General features: G+C 36.2%; 2 protein-coding genes across 4 annotated transcripts; one reads left to right on the top strand and one right to left on the bottom strand.

Annotated features, from left to right (window-relative positions):
* LOC132030891 (putative disease resistance protein At4g10780) lies at nt 1-5,143 on the top strand. The gene is given in 2 exon segments (XM_059420662.1): nt 1-3,740; nt 3,743-5,143. Coding segments are annotated over 2 exon segments (2,940 nt in total). The 5' UTR covers nt 1-1,996; the 3' UTR covers nt 4,939-5,143.
* Nucleotides 5,144-8,246: 3,103 nt separating this feature from the next.
* LOC132030890 (protein FIP1-like) lies at nt 8,247-20,985 on the bottom strand. Of its 3 annotated transcripts, none has more exons than XM_059420660.1 (14): nt 20,889-20,985; nt 16,741-16,832; nt 16,548-16,652; nt 16,351-16,400; nt 15,332-15,398; nt 14,476-14,548; nt 12,905-12,960; nt 12,353-12,449; nt 11,634-11,718; nt 11,247-11,309; nt 10,382-10,441; nt 10,025-10,117; nt 8,804-8,866; nt 8,247-8,703 (listed from the first exon to the last, which is right to left on the bottom strand). In XM_059420660.1, exons 1-14 carry the CDS (start codon nt 20,942-20,944, stop codon nt 8,617-8,619), a joined length of 1,047 nt encoding a protein of 348 aa, XP_059276643.1. In that variant the 5' UTR covers nt 20,945-20,985; the 3' UTR covers nt 8,247-8,616. The 3 variants fall into 3 exon arrangements, with proteins under 3 accessions (XP_059276643.1, XP_059276642.1, XP_059276644.1); XM_059420659.1 differs by lacking the exon at nt 20,889-20,985 and adding an exon at nt 19,687-19,812; XM_059420661.1 differs by lacking the exons at nt 8,247-8,703; nt 8,804-8,866; nt 10,025-10,117; nt 10,382-10,441; nt 20,889-20,985 and adding exons at nt 10,498-10,909; nt 19,687-19,777 and having other exon boundaries at nt 11,169-11,309.
* Between the last annotated feature and the right edge of the window lie 305 nt (nt 20,986-21,290).

Genomic DNA, 21,290 nt, shown 5'->3' with positions numbered 1-21,290 from the left:
GTAACCGTTATATAGATACTAACAGGTATACTACACAAATTGTGAAGTCCCCTCTAAGATATTACAAAAAGGTTCACAACTACTTCACATTACAAACTGTCTAAAACATCAAATGTATCTTCAGTTTGTATTAACATTTCCTGTTTACAACAAAAATAAAGAGGCCTAGAACAATTCATTTTCAACTTCTGAATATTGCGATATTTGTCTTCAAAACATCTCTGGTTCCTTTCTGCCCATATAGACCACCAAATACATGCTGGGACAATCTTCCATTTCTCCTCCTTGTTGGCTGCATTGGCATCTCAGTTCCTGCATTGTAATATTTCCTTAATGCTTCCTGGCATCACCCACCTAATTTTCCTTAGGTTGATAAAGATTTTCCATAGCCGATCAGCCCATCTGCAACGTGAGAAAAGATGACTGGTCGTCTCTGCCTGTTCATCACGTAAGTAACATCTAGAGCATAGATGAAAGCCTCTTAGCCAGTTTCTCATGAGTCAGAACTACTTCTTTAGCCAGTAACCAGCTAAAACAGGCCACCTTGCATGGAATTTTAACTTTCCATATCATTTTCCATGCCCAATACTCCACCTGATTATTGAAAGGATTCAGATCCTTGTAAGCAGATTTAACTTAGAATTTCCTCCGACTGTCAACTTGTCGGACCAAGCTGTCCTCCTCCTCTACAAAACCATTGAACTAGGAAAGTGCGTTGAGGAATTCTGCTACTCTTTCCAGTTCCCAAACATTCAAAATTCTTCTGAAGTTGAGATTCCATCCTTGTCCAGTCCACATGTAAGCCACTGTTGCTTGTTATTTTTGGCACCAAATGAAAAGTTCTGGAAATAGTTGTTTGAAAAGAGTTTGACCAATCCAGTTTTTATTCCAAAATGAGATCTTTCTGCCATTCCTAGCTTTGTATCCCAGTTTTGACTGAAATAATTGCTAGAGAATTCTGATGGATCTCCAAATGCTACATCCATATGGAGTAGAAACTTGATTTGTAGTCTAGTTGCCTTCTTCTTCATATCTTGCTTTCATGACATCTTTCCATAGCATGTTGTCTTCTGTGGCATACCTCTATAGCCACTTCATCATCAAACTCCTATTGTGAGTTTTCATGTTCCTGACTCCCATTCCCCATTCTTTCTTGTTGTTGATCAATTCTTCCCATTTCACTAAATGGACTTTTCTTCTTGTCTCCATTTCCTTGCCAGTAGAAGTTTCTCCTTAAAGCATCAATCTTGTTGATCACATTGACAGTAGCAGGAAATATAGACATCATATAAGTGGGCATTGCATCAAGTACACTGTTAATTAAGGTTAATCTTTCCCCCATTGAAATGTATCGACTCTGTAGCTCTTGGATGCCATTCACCTCATTTACTGGATATATGTAGCTCTTCCCCCAATGAATGTGAAGACCTGAAATTACTTCCAACCAGGATGAAAATAATCCTCAGAATCAGAACTTGTCTTTTTGAGGCCTCACAGTATACCAAAGTGTCATCTGCATATTGTTGGTGGGTTCCAAAAGTTATTCATTTATAGTAGCGAGAATAAAAGAAAATGAAGTAATATGATTTAAAAGTTAATTCTATTGAGAAGACATCACATTAAATTTGAGTTATAAGAAAAATACGTCCAGTATTGGGCTCCTTGATGTCATTCGTATAATGTTTTTTATTTTTCTTTAAAAAAGAATATCTTTAAGACGATCAAGTTCATTGATCACACGACCAAAATGGAGAAGAGTAGTTAACTTTAATTTCATTTGTGATTCTATCTTTGCTTCAGGAATTAGAAATCCTGTATATGTCGTGTGAAGATAATTAAAAAGTTTTAAATTTGAATTCTTGAAAGTTTTAACCGGTATAGAAGTAGAATGTTGTCAATATTTTGATTATATCTCAAAATGGAAGTGTTGTGGAGGAAGTATTATTTTCAGTAAAGTAGATGTTGATTTTGAATTTTTCCACTGCAACTGAATTACATGCTTGTGGGTTATTGCAGTGCTTTTCAAAAGATCATGGACACTTTTATTGAGAAAGTAGTAGATTTTGGAGTAAAGAAGTTCAAAAGTATCAGCGAATTCGATGAGAATCTGGAAACCCTGGAAAGAAATGTAAAGCTACTATCAGATAAAGCATTCGATGTGAAGACAGAGGTCGAGAATCGAGAGCGATCTGGGAAGGAGAAGAGGAAAAGAGAAGTTGATTCTTGGTTTGACCAGGTTATAAAGACCGAAGAAGAATTACGTGCTTTAAAGGAAGTAACAAGAGGGAAGAAAAATGGAGGTTCTTTGGAGAAGATGAATGGAAGGGTTCGAGAACTTCTTGAGCAAAGTAAACATTTTGGAATGCCCGTACATGATATATATGAGAGCGACGAGTGTCTACTGCTGGCACCGCAAATTCATGAGGAAACATCAGAACAAAATTTAGAAGAGATTTGGATGTGGTTACAGGATGAAAATGTCTCAAGCATAGGTATATATGGCATGGGAGGTGTGGGCAAGACGACTTTGGCAAAACATATACATAATCGGTTTGTTAAAGACACTCGTTATCAAGTTCATTGGGTTACTGTCTCTCAAGGGTTTAGCATCAAAAGATTACAAGACGATCTTGCCAAAATTGTGAATCTGGATCTTTCAAATGAGGAGGATGAACATAGAAGGGCAGCCAAATTGAACGGGGCATTCAAAGAAAGGAAGAACATTGTTATCATATTGGATGATGTATGGGATCGCCTTTGCTTGGAGAAGTTGGGTGACCCTCTTCGTGTGGAAGGCTGTAGACTGATTCTAACTACTCGCTCGTATGAAGTCTGCCAAAAGATGGGTTGTCAAAAACTACTTGAATTGGAGAAACTCAATACTTATGATGCTTGGGAGTTGTTCAGGAAGAGTCTAGGATCCGAGACTGTGCTTAGGCCAGATATCGAGCCAGTTGCCAAATCCATGGCAGGAAGGTGCAAGGGCTTGCCGCTCGGGCTAATCACTTTGGCAGGAAGCATGAGAGGGGTGACTGATATAATGGAGTGGAAGAACGCCTTGAAAGAATTCCCCGATGACATGGAAAGTGACGTATTCAAGGTACTGCAGTATAGTTATGATCGGTTGAAAGATAAAAAAATGCAAGTGTGTTTCTTGTACTGTGCTTTGTATCCTGAGGACTATGGAATTAATAGAGATGAACTAATTGATAGATTTATCATGGAGGGACTGTTGAAGGCAAATAGTAGGCAAGAAGAGTACAACCAGGGGCATACCATGTTGAATAAACTAGTGAAGGTCTGCTTACTTGAAGAAAATGATGATATAGGAGAAGTAGTAAAGATGCATGATTTACTCAGGGAAATGGCATTGCGGATCACTAATTTTAAACCAAGGTACATGGTAAGGGCTGGACTAGGATCACAAGTGCCGGAGGAGCAAGATTGGGCATTCGATTTGGATAAAGTCTCTTTTTTTAGAAGCAAGATAAAGGGATTCCCTGAAGACATGGCACCCAATTGCCCCACATTATCGACCTTGATTTTTACTTGGTGTTGTTTGGGAAGGATCCCGGAATCTTTCTTTCAGCATATGAACAACCTCCAGGTACTGGACTTGAGCTTCAACTCAGAGCTTATGGATTTGCCGAGTTGGATATCTAACTTGGGAAGTCTTAGAGCACTCTTGCTCCGAGGATGTAAACAGCTCAGATCTATACCACCACTGGGAAAGCTCAAAAACTAAGGGTGTTAGATATATCTGGAACTGGTATTGAGGAAGTACCTCAAGGCATGGGAAGCTTAGTCAAGCTTAAATATCTATATATGCGTGGAATATTATATCTTGATGAACTGCCAAAGGAGATATTACCTAAACTTTCCCATCTTCAATACCTCAATCTTCCTCTATGTATTAATGCACGAGGTGAAGACTTGGCCAGCTTGGAACTGCTCGAAGATTTCAAAGGCCGGTTCTGCGATTTGCATGACTTCTACAAGTTTATGAGAAATCGCCTTAACTATGAGAAAGATTGGTGGTATGACATATTTGTAGGGCAAGAGATGGACGCTTCTCGTCATGAGGTCTTTGTAAATAGTACATTCAAAGAAAGAAGAGTGATTGTAGAAGGTTGCACCATTGAAGCAGGTGGAGGAGAAGCGCGAACATCAATTATTCTTCCACATGGCATTGACATTCTAGAGATTACAAACTGCCATGGGCTGAGTAGCTGCTTGGTGGACAATTTTCTGTCACAGACTACTTTAGCAGGCTTGATTTGCGACATCGAGCATTGTGATGACATAGAATGGATTATCAACGCTCCCTCTGGTAGAAATACTACTATAGACCCACACTGCATACATTTCCATAGTCTGCGGGTTGATGTTTTGCCAAATCTTGTTGGGCTTTGTAAGGGAAAAATTGCATCTCATGTTCCATGTGATACCTTCTCTGGTCTGACAAATCTGGTTATTAGCAGATGCAATAGGATAAAGAACTTGATTCCGCAGGCTATCTTGCAGGATCTCGAAAACCTTCAGAAGCTTGTTGTACAAAGGTGTGATGAGATGGAAGAGATAATAGCTGAGGAAGCAACTGAACAAGATGGAAGTGGCCTATTAGGTACAAGTAGTGACATTCTCATCCTTCCAAAGCTAACAGAGCTCCACCTATACAGCCTGCCTAAATTGAAGAAAATCTGTGAGGGAAAACTGATCTGTGATTCCCTTGAATCGATGAGTTTAGGTCGCTGCCCCGAGCTGAGGAGGCTGCCTTTCTATACTCCCAATACAAATGGACATCCTCTCCCAGCCCTTAGAGAAATTGAAGTTGAAGAAGATTGGTGGGAAACATTGGAGTGGGAACAATCCCGTATCAAGACCCTCTTCCAACCTTACATTTCATATGTGCGCCACTCGGCCAACCCCTACGGCTAAGTGTCCATTTCGATTTTTTTTTTTTTTTTTTTTTTAAAAAAGAAACATTTGTTTGTGGCTCACTTGCTCAGCAATGTTTTTCTCTATGATGCAACTTTTCTAATTGCATCTGATGAAGATGATGATATTTCATCTGATTGTGGCTCACTGGCTCAGCAATGAGTAACCTTTCTTGCTCTAATGACACACTCTTGCTCTTTTTTCACTTCCTTTTTCTTTTAACCCCAAAGAAATGTCTGTATTCAGTTTAATTTTAGGAATATATAGCTAATAGACGGCTTCAGGGAGAGCTACCCTTGTTCAAGGTGTATCAAATGACACTTATTAAAGACGTTAGCGCATATCAATAAACATTTCCCTGGAAGAAGATTGAGCTTTAAAATGCTAGTGAATCTATCCGCGCTTCGCGCATATATTATTAAAATGATTAGGCCAATCAACATTACAATTAATCTATGATTCAAAGAGTATTAAAAAATGAAAAAGTAAAACTAAAATTACAAAATTTGAATCTTATTACCATCAATTACGGTACGGATAAAAGCATTTGTACTAAAACGGTTTAATCATGTCATATAATAATTATCATCAATATTCTCTAAAATTGCCAAATGAATCGTGAGAGAAAATAGAGAAATATAATTTGCTAAAAAATTTTGGACCAAAAATAAAAATGCAAAAAATCAACTCAAACAATGACACATTAGCTTAAGAAAACGGTAAGTAGCATGCCACTCAATGAATTTCCAAAATATTGATGCTAATTGAGTTCATCTACTTTTCTGCAGTAATAAATACACAGTTGAAAATTTTTCTCGAACTCTCAATATAGTTGTGACTCATAAGTGTGCTAGGGTCAACTTCCCTCCTAATCTTCTTTTTTACAAAACCAATCTTTCCTCCTTGTAAATCTCATGACAACCTTTAGTCAATGATCGCACTTCACTGCCAAGTTCATTAACCAAGTACATGTACTTAGGTTTCAGATTTCCTCAAGTGATAGAGAAACCTGATATATGTCTCTGAAAATCTAACAAATCAAAAGACTGAGAAATCTTCCATGCTAGCGCTGCTAAAATTCTGTGAAATGTCATCTTTTACTCTCTTTAATTAAGAAGTTTGTTATGCTTGAAAATCTATTATGAATGAGCAAAATATAATGAAGAATAGGAGATAAAGATAGTAAGAAATCCATCTCTATGAGAAGTTGGCGAGAGGGCCATTTTCTAACTTGTTGAGACGACCCAACCACACTCATAGATGGCAATGAAGAACGAATGTCATATCTTATAGTTGGCTTATTGACTATTAGTTTCTAAAGCTTAATTACATATAGAAACTGCATTAACAGAGCATTAAGGGAATCAGTTTTTTTTTTTTTTTTTTACCGCCATCGTTACTATTTTTGTTGAAATTTGCTAGTTGGGCTTCTTTAGGGAAGGCAAAGGGCTGCAATATTGCTGCATTAATGTTTCTTTAATTAAGATTTTGTGGCCTCTCAGAATAAAGGGAAAAAGATTACCAGTGGGCAAAATCCTGGCTTGAAAAACACCACATGAACAGTAGAAGCTTCTGTTTTCCACCACAATGGACTCAGGGTGAGTACCAGACTTTGTTTAATTTAGTAAAACACCGATCTGAGACTGAAGCTGCTTTCTGAAGAAGAGAAGAAGTCTTCTTAAGTATGGGATGTTACGGGATAATATTGCATGGAATGCAAATCAGTGGCGGAGCCAGGATCTTAATTAAGGGGATTCAAAAATATAAAGAAGTATACAAACGAAGAAGCCAAGGGTTCAACATCTGCAATATACACAAAAAAAAAGTAATTTTCACCTTGTATATACAGTGTAATTTTTCGCCGAAGGGGCCCTTACTAGCTGAGCCCCTGAGTGCAATAAGTAACAAATTGTCCACGAGAACTGAGGCAAATTGTTGCTTGAAATGGTATGATCAATTAACATCACCCATGGTGGCGAAAAGTGAATGGGCAGATGTTGATGACTATCGCCTAGTTGATGCACTCTTTAAGCTGGATGCAAGCTGCATAGAAGATGTGGACTGGGACAATCTTCTTGACCACAGGTGGCCTGGAGGGATATGTTGCAAGAGATGGAACCAAATGGTTCTTCACATAGGTCAGCTTGGAAACAGCAGGTCATTTGCCGAACAAGTACAAGTTCTAGCTAAGAGATACCGTCCCGATTTGGCAGAGGTAAGAGAGGCTTGAGATAGCAAACCAGTCGTTTCATGATATGTCCACCACTCATGTCTGGAGAGATTTATTTTCCAGCAACCACCCCCTCTCCGTTTTGGTAATTATTACTTGCTAAAAGATTTTTTAGAAAGACATAATTTGGCAGAGATCCAGTACTGTGTGGAAAGAGATCAATCAACTTCAACTGCAACTTGAAAATCAAGGTTTTGACTATGTGGTATTATCATGGCTATCATGTTTCTGTTCTTTTATTCAAGAATTCTTAAGAAAAAAATTGGATGTTATATTCCATGTCGATATATGTAATTGCTTGTTGGTCTTTCAATTCTTTTAAGATGGTTCCGAGACCAATCAGCTAGAGCTAGTAATGATTATATATGAAGCTTAGTGGATAATAATCGTGGCATAACATGCAGCTGATGATGGATTTAAAAAAAAAATCCACATAAATACTTATGGCTTAATTTAGATCACAAGTTTAAAAAGTATTCCTTTCATTCTTAAATTATGTCCACTTAAATATTTTCACATAAATTGAAACTGAAGGAAGTATCGTATTACTTTTAGAAGTAGTCATTCATACATGTCATTACGAGTTTTAAAACAGTTCTGAAAATCGACTGAATTGAACACGAACTAGTTATTTTTAAGTAAAACCTCTAATGTATATTATATTGCACCTAAAGTTAGGGTGGTTTTTTTTATTTAATAAAAAATCGAACCAAACCAAACAATTTAGTATAATAAGATATACCTTATGTGTTAAGTTTAAAAAATAGAAAACATTTAAAAAGTTTGGATTGTTAGACTTGGGAGACCAGCATTCTTAAGTAGTTATGTACCAACTGGCATGTCATTCCTCCAACTTGATGCATTTCTTCGTGCATGGTTTCACCATGTGATAAAAGACCATAACTGTATAAGTGCATAGCATTGCCTTGAAACTAACCACTATTCCTATTTCATTAGGTGATAGGCGGATCTACCATTGAAGTTACGGGTCTATCAAAGTCCAATAGTTTTGATCCACCCTATATTCGTCTTAAGAAATTCACTTAATATTTACTATAAACAATATATCCAAAACCCATAAATTTAAAATCATGAATCCACCTCAGATCTTTCGATATCATCCAATGTGGGAACATCGTCTTTGGAGAAGCATCCTTCAAAGTTTTGGCTATGGCAGTACATGACTAATTTACAGTGAAAGCAAATCATTAGAACAAAAATTTCTTCCCAAAAGCAACCTAATATAGGAAGAACAGATATGGGAGAAATAGTAGTGGAAAAAACTATACAAAGCTGAAAGTTTGAAAGATGGTACATCAAACAAACTATTGTTGAGCTTAATCTGTACATGTCCAAGAACGGTATCCTTCTCTTCAGAATAGTACAAAAGATCTAACTGTTGAAGAAATTAATCACTTGCTCAGCTAGCACAGCTAGTCCGAATGAAACTATTCACGCGTTCGATTTTTCAGTGTGGTTAATTTTTTCTGCAGTTCCAGGTTTGACATCCTTTCCAGCTCCAAAGCGCGTTCGAGCTTTAATCCAGCCAGGAAATACATTTGGTGTAATACTTTAGTGAAGTGGAAAAGGAAACGACGATATTATAGCAATGTATCACAAATAATGAAGTACTACCTTAGCTGCCCGGTTGCTCCATTCTCCCAGAATAGCTCTAAGTCTCTCATTTTCTTCTACATACTGTTTCAGAGAGAGAGATGTCATGCAAACTACTTCAGTAGAAAAGGGCAAGATCAAGCCAGAGCCCGAATACGATACAAGACAGACAATGAAGATAGAATAAACCTAGTTGTGACTAACTACTACCTACGGCTCTTATACCAGTACAAAAGTACACATAATAATTTCTTTTAAAACGGTCCAATTTTATTAGGCCGATAAATGATTACACCAAAAGTTAATAATACATATAAATGGAAGATGTGTTTGGGACTCTATCATCATTTGTCTTTCCTTATATCTAACTGTTACATCATACATGTTACATACAATGGTAAATATGGCCTCTGTTTATATTGAATATCCAAATTCTAGAGATTTGGAATGGTATTACATCAGAAGTTAATATACTACATATAAATGGATGACGTGTGTTTGGACTCTATCATCATTTGTCTCTTCTTACATCTAACTGTGTCCCAAGGTGGCAAAGACATTTTCTTGTAATTGTTTACACTTGAAAGAATGAACACCAAAGGAAGACAATCCAATTAAGATTAAAAATTTGAGCTCCTCAAATTTGAGCTCCTCAAATTTAAGTGAAACAAGGAAACCACGCTGCGAAAAAGTTTAGATGCGTGAAACAAATGTATTTCTGTTAAAAGCAAGAACTTTAGTTTATCCTAAATATAAGGTGGTCATACAGCTAATATTAAATGGTACATTTGGAATAACAATTAGGGTTAACTAGAATGAGAAAAAAAACAGTCAAGATATTAGGCTCACACCTGATGGAGCACATTTAACAAATTAGATATAACTAGATACAACAGCCGACAACCAACAACTAATTAACAGCGGAAGCAGAGAGACCCAAGAAATATAGAAGTACAGTCTGATCAATGTGCTAAATTATTTCAAAATGGCCCATTTTTACTAGGCCAATAAATGACTATATGAAAAGCTAATACCGCAATGTTATTTTATAATAAGTTTATTCTGAATAGCAAATAAGTCCCAATTGCTTAACAAAAGAAGACGAAAAAGATGCAAGCAAGTCAGAATTAACATAAGTGACCATTCCCAGAAGAATTAAACCCAGCTGCAAGTACACCAAATATATTACTTCTTCTCCAGACCCAAAAATGTACTGGACTTTTAAAGCGTTTTAAAACACACCTGATTGTTTGTGTTGCGAATACGTTGAATCTCAGCATCCTTCTCCTCTATTATAGATCGAGCAAGCCTCAGCTCAGATTGCAATTGATTCATCTGCAACACACAAGTACTTAGTAGAAGAGGTAAAAGGATAAAACATGCTGTGCTAAACTTTCAGTTTGAAAGAAAGAATTTTTTGAGTAAAGAAATTACAGTCTTAATCAGAAACAACATTCCACCACAAAACAAAAAAGGGAATGAGAGGAGAATCTCACTCAAAAGGAAGACCACAAAAACAGACGTGCAATTGCAAATGTACTATTCAGAACCATAGGTCTGTTGGGAATGAAAAAGGACAAACAGCATGCCACATGTTACCTCAGCTTTGAGTGTGCGTAACTCTTGATCTCGAGTTGCCAATAAGTGAGCAAGATCTACCTGGCAGAAACAAGACGACTCGTTAACTTCATCACTTTCAAAACTTAATCCCAAATTCTAGTGATTAATAACTATTCAAGATGGCTGGTCTCATTATCAGCAGTCCCATTTTATACAGTTAACAATTTTTCTTTCAGAAAAAAAAAAAAAAATTCTCGAGAGAATCATAAAAGATGTGAGTGCTAGTGTATGCAATATTGTTCTCAGCATCTATGATATTTCTTCTTTTTGAATTATTTTCTCTTTCAGTTGCTACAGATACTACTTACACAGTTAGTCAAAACTCATTGACATGAGAGATCAAAATGATAGAATCAGGGCTAAGATTTAATGCCTCTACTAATAGGATAGAAAAGCTGGGTGATCATCTTAAACAGACAGTACCTCACTGAGATCTTATAAGTTTCATGTTTCTCAAGTTTTTTTTCCCCTATTTTATTCTTATAGCTTAAATATAATTAACTTGCCCTGCATCCAACAAGTACATTTAATTTTTTTATTTTTATTTTTTTTGATGACATGGGAACCCGCAGCCACTACCCTTCGGGTGCGCACAGGGTAAACCCAAAACCCAACTCCTGTGCAATAGCTCGCAAACCACACAGGAGAGGTAACCCGCACTAGGCAAGCCCCGTGCGACGAGCTCGACCCAGAAGGCAAATCCCCTGCTGTTGTAGGCAAGGGGTTTCGAACCTGAGACCTCCATTATGAAAGCCCCATGCTCAACCAACTGAGCCACCCTTGCGGGTATTTTTTTTTTTTTTTTAGATAATACAGAATTGGTAATTGACAAGGATAAACATACCTGAGGTGCGCTACCATCATTAGACCTTTCGTATTTGCTTAAGGTTTCTTGCAGTCCAAGAATCTAGAAGAAAAGGGATTAAATTAACTAAGAGAAGAGAAAGAAAAAGTTCCATAAGAAACAATCAGGATTAAAATCTATTTGGTCATAACAGATATATATATCCTGAAGAGACTAGATCTATAAATGTCTACACGTGCACCCTTTCCAAGAAAACCAGGAGAATCTCAACTTCTAATTAATATACTTCTATGTGCTATTAGCTACTTGATTCACCAACTAATAAAACTGGAGCAGCCCACAGTCCAGCTTCTACCCCCTCTCCAACCCCAAAAGTTTGGGAAGTGTATTGCCAGCAAAATCTCAGAATTTTTAATAATCGCATACCTCCTCACTCAAAAAGTGTATATTTTCTTGCTGATATTGCAACAGTGCCATCTGCTGATCTGATAGTCGACCGCCGTCCTGGTACCTGTACAACAAAAGGCTCTTAGCAAAATTATCATTTTTATCATCTAGAAGACGCAGTAAAGCAACTGTCAAGCATTCTTCAATCTCTTCTCAGAAGTCCTATCCAGCGGCCATAAAGGTAGCATCACATTGACATGATAAAAGTACCAATCATGTTGCCTATAACGATTGGTTTGGAAAGCACAAAAAGATATTTGGGATTTATTATTTTAGCATCAGTTAATCCTCCAAAGGCCTCCCACTTCTCCAACTATCAAATGCTCGACCATATCAGAGATCAAAATAGAAATCACATAGCAAAAGCCCTGTTGGTACTAACTATAAGTCTGCGTACACTCTACCCTCCCCATACCCCACTTGTGGGATCAGACTGGGTATGTTGTTGTTGTTGTATTCAACTATGTCATTACATGCAACTAAACATGACATTGAGAATTACACTGTAATTAAGTTATGGCCAAACACAGGTCCTTGTAATTACTATATTGTGTAGTTTCTAGGTTGCGCAAGTACTAGTAATTACACGGACATGTAATTACTAAGTGGTTTCCAACATTCCCTTAAGGTAAAGTGAGAATTACCAAATTATTGGACAAAATGTTTCTCCATAATCAGAATGTAAACTTGAGAGGTACCTCAAACCTTCCAGAGAACTTGATGGTTGAAGTGGAGAATAAAGTGACTTTAAAACATCAGGTTGGGAATCCAATGAATTGTATTGGTGAACATAACCTGCAGAGAGTAGAAGGTTTAATTAACTTTATTTTGCATCTGCACTTTCTAATAATATAGAACAGGTTGGAATTTCTAATAAGTGATTAGAAGCCAGAAGAATTATTTTCATTTCTCAAATATGAAGAGGCTTTAAGTTTTAACATCATCTCTCTAGCATGCAATTCTGTATGACTCTTCTGTAGACAATTAAGGTGTTTAAAAACGATAAAATTTTACCAAGGAAATCAGACTCTTGTTAAAAGCAACCTATAAAGGAGGTTAGTCACAGGGGCAGAGTTAAAAGTGTCGGATACGGGTTTGGCCGAACCCAATAACTTTGGTTCAAACCCTGTATTTGTCTTAAAAACCCATTGAATATGTACAAATTATTAATTTAGAACTCAGTAACTAAAAAAGATTAGACTCCAAAACCCATAAAATTTCAAATCCTGGCTCCACCTCTAGTTACTCACCAATATAAACTGTCATGAAAGAACTAACACATACTACTTCTGTCAGCATGATAATCCTGCAAAAATGAAGCAATCAAGACAAAGAAACTATTGAAAGAATAAACTTATAAACTTCAATACCACTGCTATAGCACATGCAACCTACAACTCTGCACGTCACCTAAGGAACAGAAATACGACTATATATATATATATATATATATATATATATATATATATATATGAGGTCCTAATATTTTGAAAATTGTAAAGCCTAGAAGCACCTTTGCATTGAGCCTTCACCAGTGAAACCTCCAAGTTCTTTCTTCTCCCACCCGTGATTGACAACTTTAAGGATTTAGATGGATTTTTTTTGGGGAACTAAGATCAAGTTCACGTGCCACATTCACGAAGTTCATTTAATGCCCAAATATAAATGGATATAAATCCCGCCCCACAAATCTGACATTTTTTGTCAAACTTTTGTGGATCCAACAGAACATATTGATATATCGAATCCACTTTCACTGTTTTCAGTCCTTGAAGTAGATCTCTCTAAACCAAAGCGAGAATGGTAGCAGTTTAGGTTTTACCCTATGCCTCATTACACTCTTCATCTGTGCGAGTCTGGAAAATGTCTCTTTATTATAAATTCAGTCTCCCTGAGGTGGATCTCTCTAAACTAAAGTGAAAACTGCAGCAGCTTATAGTTTACCATCTGCCTCATTACACTGCGCAGTTGCGAGAGTTTTCTGGAAAATATCATAACTGAAAATTTCAGCTAGTATAGTTAAGATGTTTCCCTTTTTAATTCTTATTTCAAAACAAAGCAAATAAAAATAAGAATCAGAGAATCAGTTCATTTACCTTTTTCATGTTAGAACCCGGCGGACAATACTTAAAGCCCCAGAAAACTCCCATATAAGACTCCTTGAGAGTCTCCCTTTTCTTGTATATAACTTATATATGGATTGGAAATAAAGTTGTTTATTCCCACTCATGCGTCCGTATTTGAAATTGCTTTAGTTATCCGATTCTTCGATTTTATTATCATATGTTGTTTCCTTTGCTTTGGTTATCGTATTATCTGTTGTTGCTACTGTTCTTTTCTCCATTACTTTCAACAGGGGTTCTTCACTACTGTATTTCCTTTTCATACCTGATTTGATATGCTTTACTTCAGCCGAGGGTCTATTGGAAATAGCCTTCCTACCTTCACAAGGCAAGGGTAAGGCTGCGTACACACCACCCTCCGCAGACCCCACTTGTAGGATTACACTGGATATGTTGTTGTTGTATCCAAACTTGAAATCCTAAAGATTTTGGAAAGCTTTTTTAAATTGTATCCTCAAAACCAACTCTCTGACTTAAAATGCTACCTTGACTAAAAATGCCTAGCATAACTTAGATTTAACATTTATGTTTTAAAGGAATAATTTACTAATGTAATACATCAGAAATTATCCTCAAATTAAGAAGGAAAAAGTCACCAGGAACCATTTCAAATGGAAGTTGCTAAATAAACATCTCTTTATGCAAGAAGCTGCGCATAACTAAGAAAATCCATGCGGCCAATTTCTTGGAATGTAAACCTGAGCAGTGTCGGCATAGAGAGGATGCTAATATGTGGATCCCAAACCATGACAAGCAGCATCGCAGCAGTTCCTGTAATTGAAGTGTTTCAAATGGATATCCATTTTAAAACAAACAAAAGAAAAACGATTTCTTATTTTTTTTTAAAAACAATTAGGAAAGCAACTTAGAATTAAACTAGTTACTAGTTCCTGAAATATTATTCAGATAACAGAAGAATCTGACAAGAAAGTACAGCAGTAAAGCTTTTCTTTAAAAAGGAAAAAAAATGGTCTTAGCTTGTTTCATGCACACATTTTGATCTCATGAATATTATCTTTTAAGCTCAGAGTTTGTTAATTACTTCTCACTCAGATTTACCCAGCTTTCCTTTTCCCCTTCAGGCAGTTGTAGTGAGAGTTGAGAAGGTCCAAAACTGGATCCCCATGTGCAAATTAACAGATCATACATAGAAAATAATTGTAATTCTGTAAGGAATTAACAGAGATGCAAATCATTTATCGCAGATTAGTGTCATTTTTATTTTTTTTTATTTTTTTTGGTAACAGTAAATTAGATTCACTGGTAACATTTATAGCAGATTAGTTAGCATCCAGATGATTTCTTCCCATCTGCCTAAGTCATAGTAGGAAGAATTACAAGACATCTGTGTTGGTAGGAAGTAACAGGTACCCAGTGGAATACTCGAGGTATGCCCAAGCTGGCCTGGACACCACCATCATAAAGAAAATAGTTGAATACTAATAGCAAGATTTGTTTTGACCACAGATTTGCAGTAGGGATAACCAGAACTAATTAAGAAAAAGGATAGTACAAAGAAAAGATTGACAAACTAGAGAACGAGGTAATGCATACCATATGCGATTGTAGCAAATGGTAGGCGAATAATATGCTTCAGTTTCTGGCTGAAAATATAGTACCCCTACAAAATTAAAGTTCATATTATTGCAAATCTTAGAAAATGTCGCTTATCAAACATATGATTTTGAATGATAGGAACTAAAATAAAGATGGGCAATTATCTATCTTGATAGCTGAAATATATCAGTAAAATCTAATTCCTATCCAAGTAGTGCTACCAGAAGTCTCCCATTCACCAAAAGAAAGATACCAGGAACCCTGAGAATATGCATCAGAATTGCAGTGCAGAGAAGTTGCCAACTCGCTTAACTGACTTTACCTTTCTTTGTACCCCCAAGATAGAAAAAAGAAGGAAAAGAATAACCAAAGCTTGAATTCCATATGCGATTCAACTCTTCCCTCTGCTTATCGAAACCAACCTTAGAAGCAACTAAGTGCTAAAAAGTACACTTCATCATTTCCTTGATCCATTCTCAAGGTCTTAGGCCCTTCTACAATTTGTTTCCAGTGAGATCATGCTCTACCTCATTTGGGAAACCTTGATTCCATACAGTTTGTATATCAGGTTCTTCTACTATACTGATCTGTTTCTCCAGTTTACTGGTACCCACCACTTTGCACACCCCGCAGAGTGCATACTAAGGAAAGGCCACTTGAATAATACGAATTTTTTGGCACCTTAACATCATTTAACATGCAGAAGACTTCACAAGTAGATGATTTATACCAAGATTATATAAGGAGAGATTCCTTTTTTCCTTTTGATAATTAAGTATATATAAGGAAAGATGTTTAACTCCATACTTTCTTCTGTGCACATGTCACAAGTGAAGGAAGAGGAGAAGGGCGAGGTATGGATGAAAGGTATATCCAATGAGGTAATATATTCGTTTATAGCTAAAGAAGCTTGATATTGCCCTTCCAGTGATGGCCATTGCAAGAACAAAACCTCAATCCCAAGCTACTGGGCTCGATACATATTTTTATCATCAAAATATAGTAGAAATGCTGACCTGTAACCGTATTTTCTTAACTTGATAGACCAAATATTGCTGAATAATGCCTACAGATATCAAACACTTCTGTTTAGGCATAGAACTATACAGGGAAGTCACATGCTGGAAAAATAGAATGAAATGCAGAAGACTTAAATCTTATGATTTGCTGAAAGCAAAGGAAAGAAGCCAGAGAATGTGACTTCATAGCTCACCTGTGACAACAAGGAGGGCAACATTAAAACTGCAAAGAAGTGGGAACACTAATCTTTCTATAGGATGAAATATCCATGTAGCTCCCACTGCCAAAATAGCAAAGCCTGCCTAGAATTCGTCATGATTAGTTCACCTAGAAGGTGGCTAAATTTGCATCTTTGTCACAGCCACAAAGAATTCATGAAGTAATACTTGCCAATAAGAAACAGTAGAAAATACTCCCAATAAGGCTCGTAGGCTTCCTATGACCGGATAGAGGTGCTTCATGCAGTACGTCCACGAACCTACAGTTGAACAAGCAGCATAGCAAGAGAAGCTGAATTATTAAGTCAAAATGGGAAGAATTTGTTGTTCAGTCTCAGCATTTAACTTGAATAGTCATATGATTTCCTAGACACATCTCTACTTTGCTTACACAACCTGTATATCATCCTAAGTTCACCCCTTACAAATTACAGGCTTCTTAGTATCTAGGCTCCACCTTTAAAGACCACTAGACTATAGTCACTTAGAGAATTATAAGAAAATCATTCAATTTTTTTTTTGAAACAGAAAATCATTCAATATTTGGAAGGTGCTTATAGAAGAAATTCAATCACTACACCTCAATCCCGAACTAGATGGGATAGACTATATGAGTCCTCTACATCCATGCTATTCTATTTACACCCATTTCATTCCAAGCCGCTGTTGCACATACCTAGTTGGCGACGTCCCAACCAATTTAGTATTGGAGGATTTAACATGAGAAGAAATCACCAACTCCCTGTTCTCAGTTTATGTGGCATACTTTCGTTTTTAGTTTGTCCCAAAAAAAAATAACACCTTTATATATGTATAAATAGTTAGCTTTAAAATTTCTCATTTTACCCTTAATGAGATGATTTATAGTAACATAAATGTCTAAAGGTTGTTTTAAGCCATAAGATCCAGAAGTCTTTCTGTTTTCTTAAACTCCGTGCCTAGTCAAACACAAACACATAAAACTTTCTCTCAGTCAACCAAAATTTACAATAGCACCCTTGCAAACTATTATTTTTTATTACAATTGCATCTGAATCAACATGAAGACTCCTTATTAATTTATTAGGTAGATGCTACCACCTATCAGTACAAGTATCGGGTAACTCTACCCCTCCAAGCTTAATTAGATTGGAGGAAATTCACCTCGTGTCGTATCTACCGGGATTCCAACCTTGGTCCCAAGGTTGTTACTCAGCTCTTCAACCACTATGAAATCCCTTACGGGCAATGTTATAGATTGAACCAGAGATCCCAACCAACAAGACTACCCTATTAGGTCAGCCTATAAACTCATTACCATTTCTCTTTTTAATCAATGAGGAACAATTGCCACATAAAAATCGCCCTCGCTTGAGGGCCAACGACTTGGTTGGTCACGACTGACACCACTTTTTTCATCCAGGACACAACTCTTGGCACCCCTCTAGCCTAGTTGGTCACAATTGGCATCTCAGTCTAATTTTTTATTATTGCGCTCAGTTGGTCACAGCTGGCACCACCCCTCTTGGATCTAGACCACCACTCTTTTGGGTCCAAGCCACCACTCCGAGTCTCGGTCCCCAACATTGATTGACCTATTCTAATACCAATTGTTATAGACCAAACATGAGAGTGCAATCCTAAAGACTAGCTTATCAGGTGGGAAACCCCATTCATCCTATAAACACATTAGTACTATTTCTCTTTTTAATCAATGAGTGTCAATTAACACGCAACAGCCAACCCTTGCAAACCATCATAACGCCGCCCTTTTGACTTTCCTAAATTAAGGTTTGCTCAACCAAAGTACAGTGTTCCTGTGAGTTCAACTAGTTCAAATCCCCAATTTCATAACAATCGAAAAGTACAGCATCTCATTCATTTTTTTTTTTTTCCTCATTGAGCTCAGTTGGTTACAGCTGGCACCCCTCTTGGATCCAGGCTACCACTCCTGGCACTCTACTAGTTGGGCACATCTATCACCCTTTTAGATCAAGGCCCACTCCTAGTGGTCTATTAAGCGACCAGTCCAAGTCTCGGTCTCAAGCATTGATCGACCTGCTCTGATACCAATTGTTATAGCCTCAACAAGAGAAGCCAACCCAAAAGGCTAATCTATTAGGTGGTAGAGCCCACTCATCCTATAAACACTACTCCCTCCATTTCATACTAAGTGTTGTTTTTAGCTTATGCACCCTCCTTAAGAAATTGCTCACTCCTAGAAAATTAAGAGTGTTTTTACTAACTTACCCCTAATAAAATTTTACTACCTCTTTCCTAGAAAAGCTACTTAATAATTCTTGATTATGTAAATAAGGGTAATTTTGGAAGATAAGATCAATTTCTTCTTGAAATTCTAAAACACCACTTATTTTGAAACAAAATGAAGCCTAAAACCTATGTTGCTCGGACTCTTTAAAAATGGTGACGGGTGCGTGTCAGATACTCCAAAAGTAGTGCATTTTTGGAGTATCCGACACGGGTGCGGCATCCGTTTTGGAGAGCCCGAACAACATAGCCTAAAACACCATTTATTTAAGAACAGATGGAGTAAACTATTTCTCTTTTTAATCAACTGGGGACAACTGGCACACAACAAGCAACCTTTCCAAACCATCATAACACCACCCTTTGACTTTCCCAAATTTAAGGTTTCACTCAACCAAAGTACAATACCCCATGATCTCAACTGATCTCAACTACAGTTCAAATCCCCAATTACATAACAAATAAATGTACAACTATTTACTGATTTTCAACTTGCTGGATTGGAAAACATGATTTAATAAATAACTAGTATTTGTTTAGCAGATAATTAACAAATTAGGCTATATTTGAAATTCCAAGTAATTAACAAACTATGCTATATTTGTCATACAGTCCCTTGTGATTTCAACTGATTTCAATTACAGTTCAAATCCCTAATTACATAACAACCAATATCACAAAAAGAATGTCCAACTAATTTACTGATTTTCAGGATGATTAAAGCAAATTACTAGTATTTGTTTAGCAGATAATTAACAAACTATGTTATATTTGAAATTACAAGTACCACAATAAAGACAAATAAAATGAAAATTAGAAAACTGATGATGTTAATAAGTATAATTAATTGGAGAAATTAGCACTTACAGATTGTTTTCGTCTTGTGATGTAGAAATTAAAGAAGAATGTATTTCCGTAGACATCTTTATTTTGAAAGAAATATTTTCAGTTCCTCAAAACATTTTATTCCTTGAGAAAATAACAAAAATGGTCCTTTAAGTTTGGTACAGGGACTAAGTTATCCCGGAATTAGAGTCTTGGAATTATAATTTGTGGACTAATCTATCCCACTTGAGTGGTGGGATAAAATAATATCAAACTTGATGAGATAAAATGGGTCATCCAAGCCTAAGTTTGGAATAAATTTTATATCTTGTTTGGTTGAAAGTATAAATTTATCCCTGATACCTTCAACCAAACAAGGCATAAACTTAATCCCAAACTTAATACCGGGATATCTCACCGTATTCCACGTACCAAATGATCGTTTGCACGCGAACTAATTTATCCCATCTGGGAAGTGGGATAAAATATATTTTTTTCCCACTTTTTTCACTTTGAGTATATTCAAACAACCAAATATTTTTTCGCAAAAACTATAACCAAACACAACTCCAACTTCAAAATTTTCAAATAAAGTGAAATTATTTGATTTCTATGGCCAAATGCCTACTTAGTCTCCGTCAAATATTCATCGAATACTGTTAGATTTGACGGGAATTATGAAAAAGAGATTTAACTATGAATACCAAGAAAGTCTCTCATCAAATCCTAAAACATGCGACACAAATAACTACACTAGACACTAAAAAAATATAATCTATTATAAAATAAAATAAAAATAGCAGAAATCACACCTCACAATTCACAAAGCTGCACCAAACTTTAAAAATAAATTAAAAATAGCAGAAACCACAAAAAGTGTACCTCTAAATGAGAGTTCCTGCTAGTTTTCTTTTTTCTATTGTTCCCCTCATATCTAACAGACAAAATCCGATAAATATTTGATGAAGATTAGAAGTGTTAACTTTGACAAACTTAAAGGATCATAATTGTTAAGTGCATACCTAAGTGACTATATTGAACCTACCTTTGGATCATTTTTGTCATTTTTTTTCAGCCTGCTGGGCTAGGAAAAGATGATTTAATAAATTACAAGTATTTGTGTAGCAGATAATTAACAAACAATGTTATATTTGTAATTACAAGTACCACAGCAATGACAAATAAATGATAACTCGGATTAACGATGTTAATAAGTATAATAAATTGGAAAAATTAGCACTTACAGATTGTTTTCGTCTTGTGATGTAGAAATTAAAGAAGAGTGTATTTCCTTAGACATCTTTTTTTTTTTCAATATTCCCAGTTCTTCAAAACCATTTTACTTGGCTTCCTTCATAGCTAATTCAGATTCTTTTTTTCTTCTTGTTTTTCTTTCTTTTATTCCATAAAATTGAAGAAAAAAAAATTTGACAAAAATGGTTACTTAAAGTACCCTCGAGCAGTTTTGATTCTTCAAAATATATTAAATGTGAAATTCTTAGTCTCCGTCAATGTCACGCCCTAATCTTAATTGTGTGTTTATTGGCCGAGCGAACCCGACTCTTATTTCTCACACATTCTCTTTGGATTCTTAAATCAAAGGTAAAATGCATAGTAAAATTTTCAAAATCTTTTGTCGTTTCTCA

Source organism: Lycium ferocissimum, chromosome 9, assembly GCF_029784015.1.
Source record: "Lycium ferocissimum isolate CSIRO_LF1 chromosome 9, AGI_CSIRO_Lferr_CH_V1, whole genome shotgun sequence".
In the NCBI taxonomy this organism is placed as follows: domain Eukaryota; kingdom Viridiplantae; phylum Streptophyta; class Magnoliopsida; order Solanales; family Solanaceae; genus Lycium; species Lycium ferocissimum.
This window is presented reverse-complemented; position numbering and strand designations above follow the sequence as displayed.

Coding starts and splice junctions, on each gene's coding strand:
- LOC132030890 (XM_059420660.1), bottom strand. CDS start 20,944: ATGTCTAAGGAAATACACTCTTCTTTAATTTCTACATCACAAGACGAA. Junction 14,549..15,331: donor ATTTGCTACAATCGCATATG/GTATGCATTACC, acceptor CTTCAATTACAG/GAACTGCTGCGATGCTGCTT. Junction 12,961..14,475: donor TCTATGCCGACACTGCTCAG/GTTTACATTCCA, acceptor TCATTTTTGCAG/GATTATCATGCTGACAGAAG.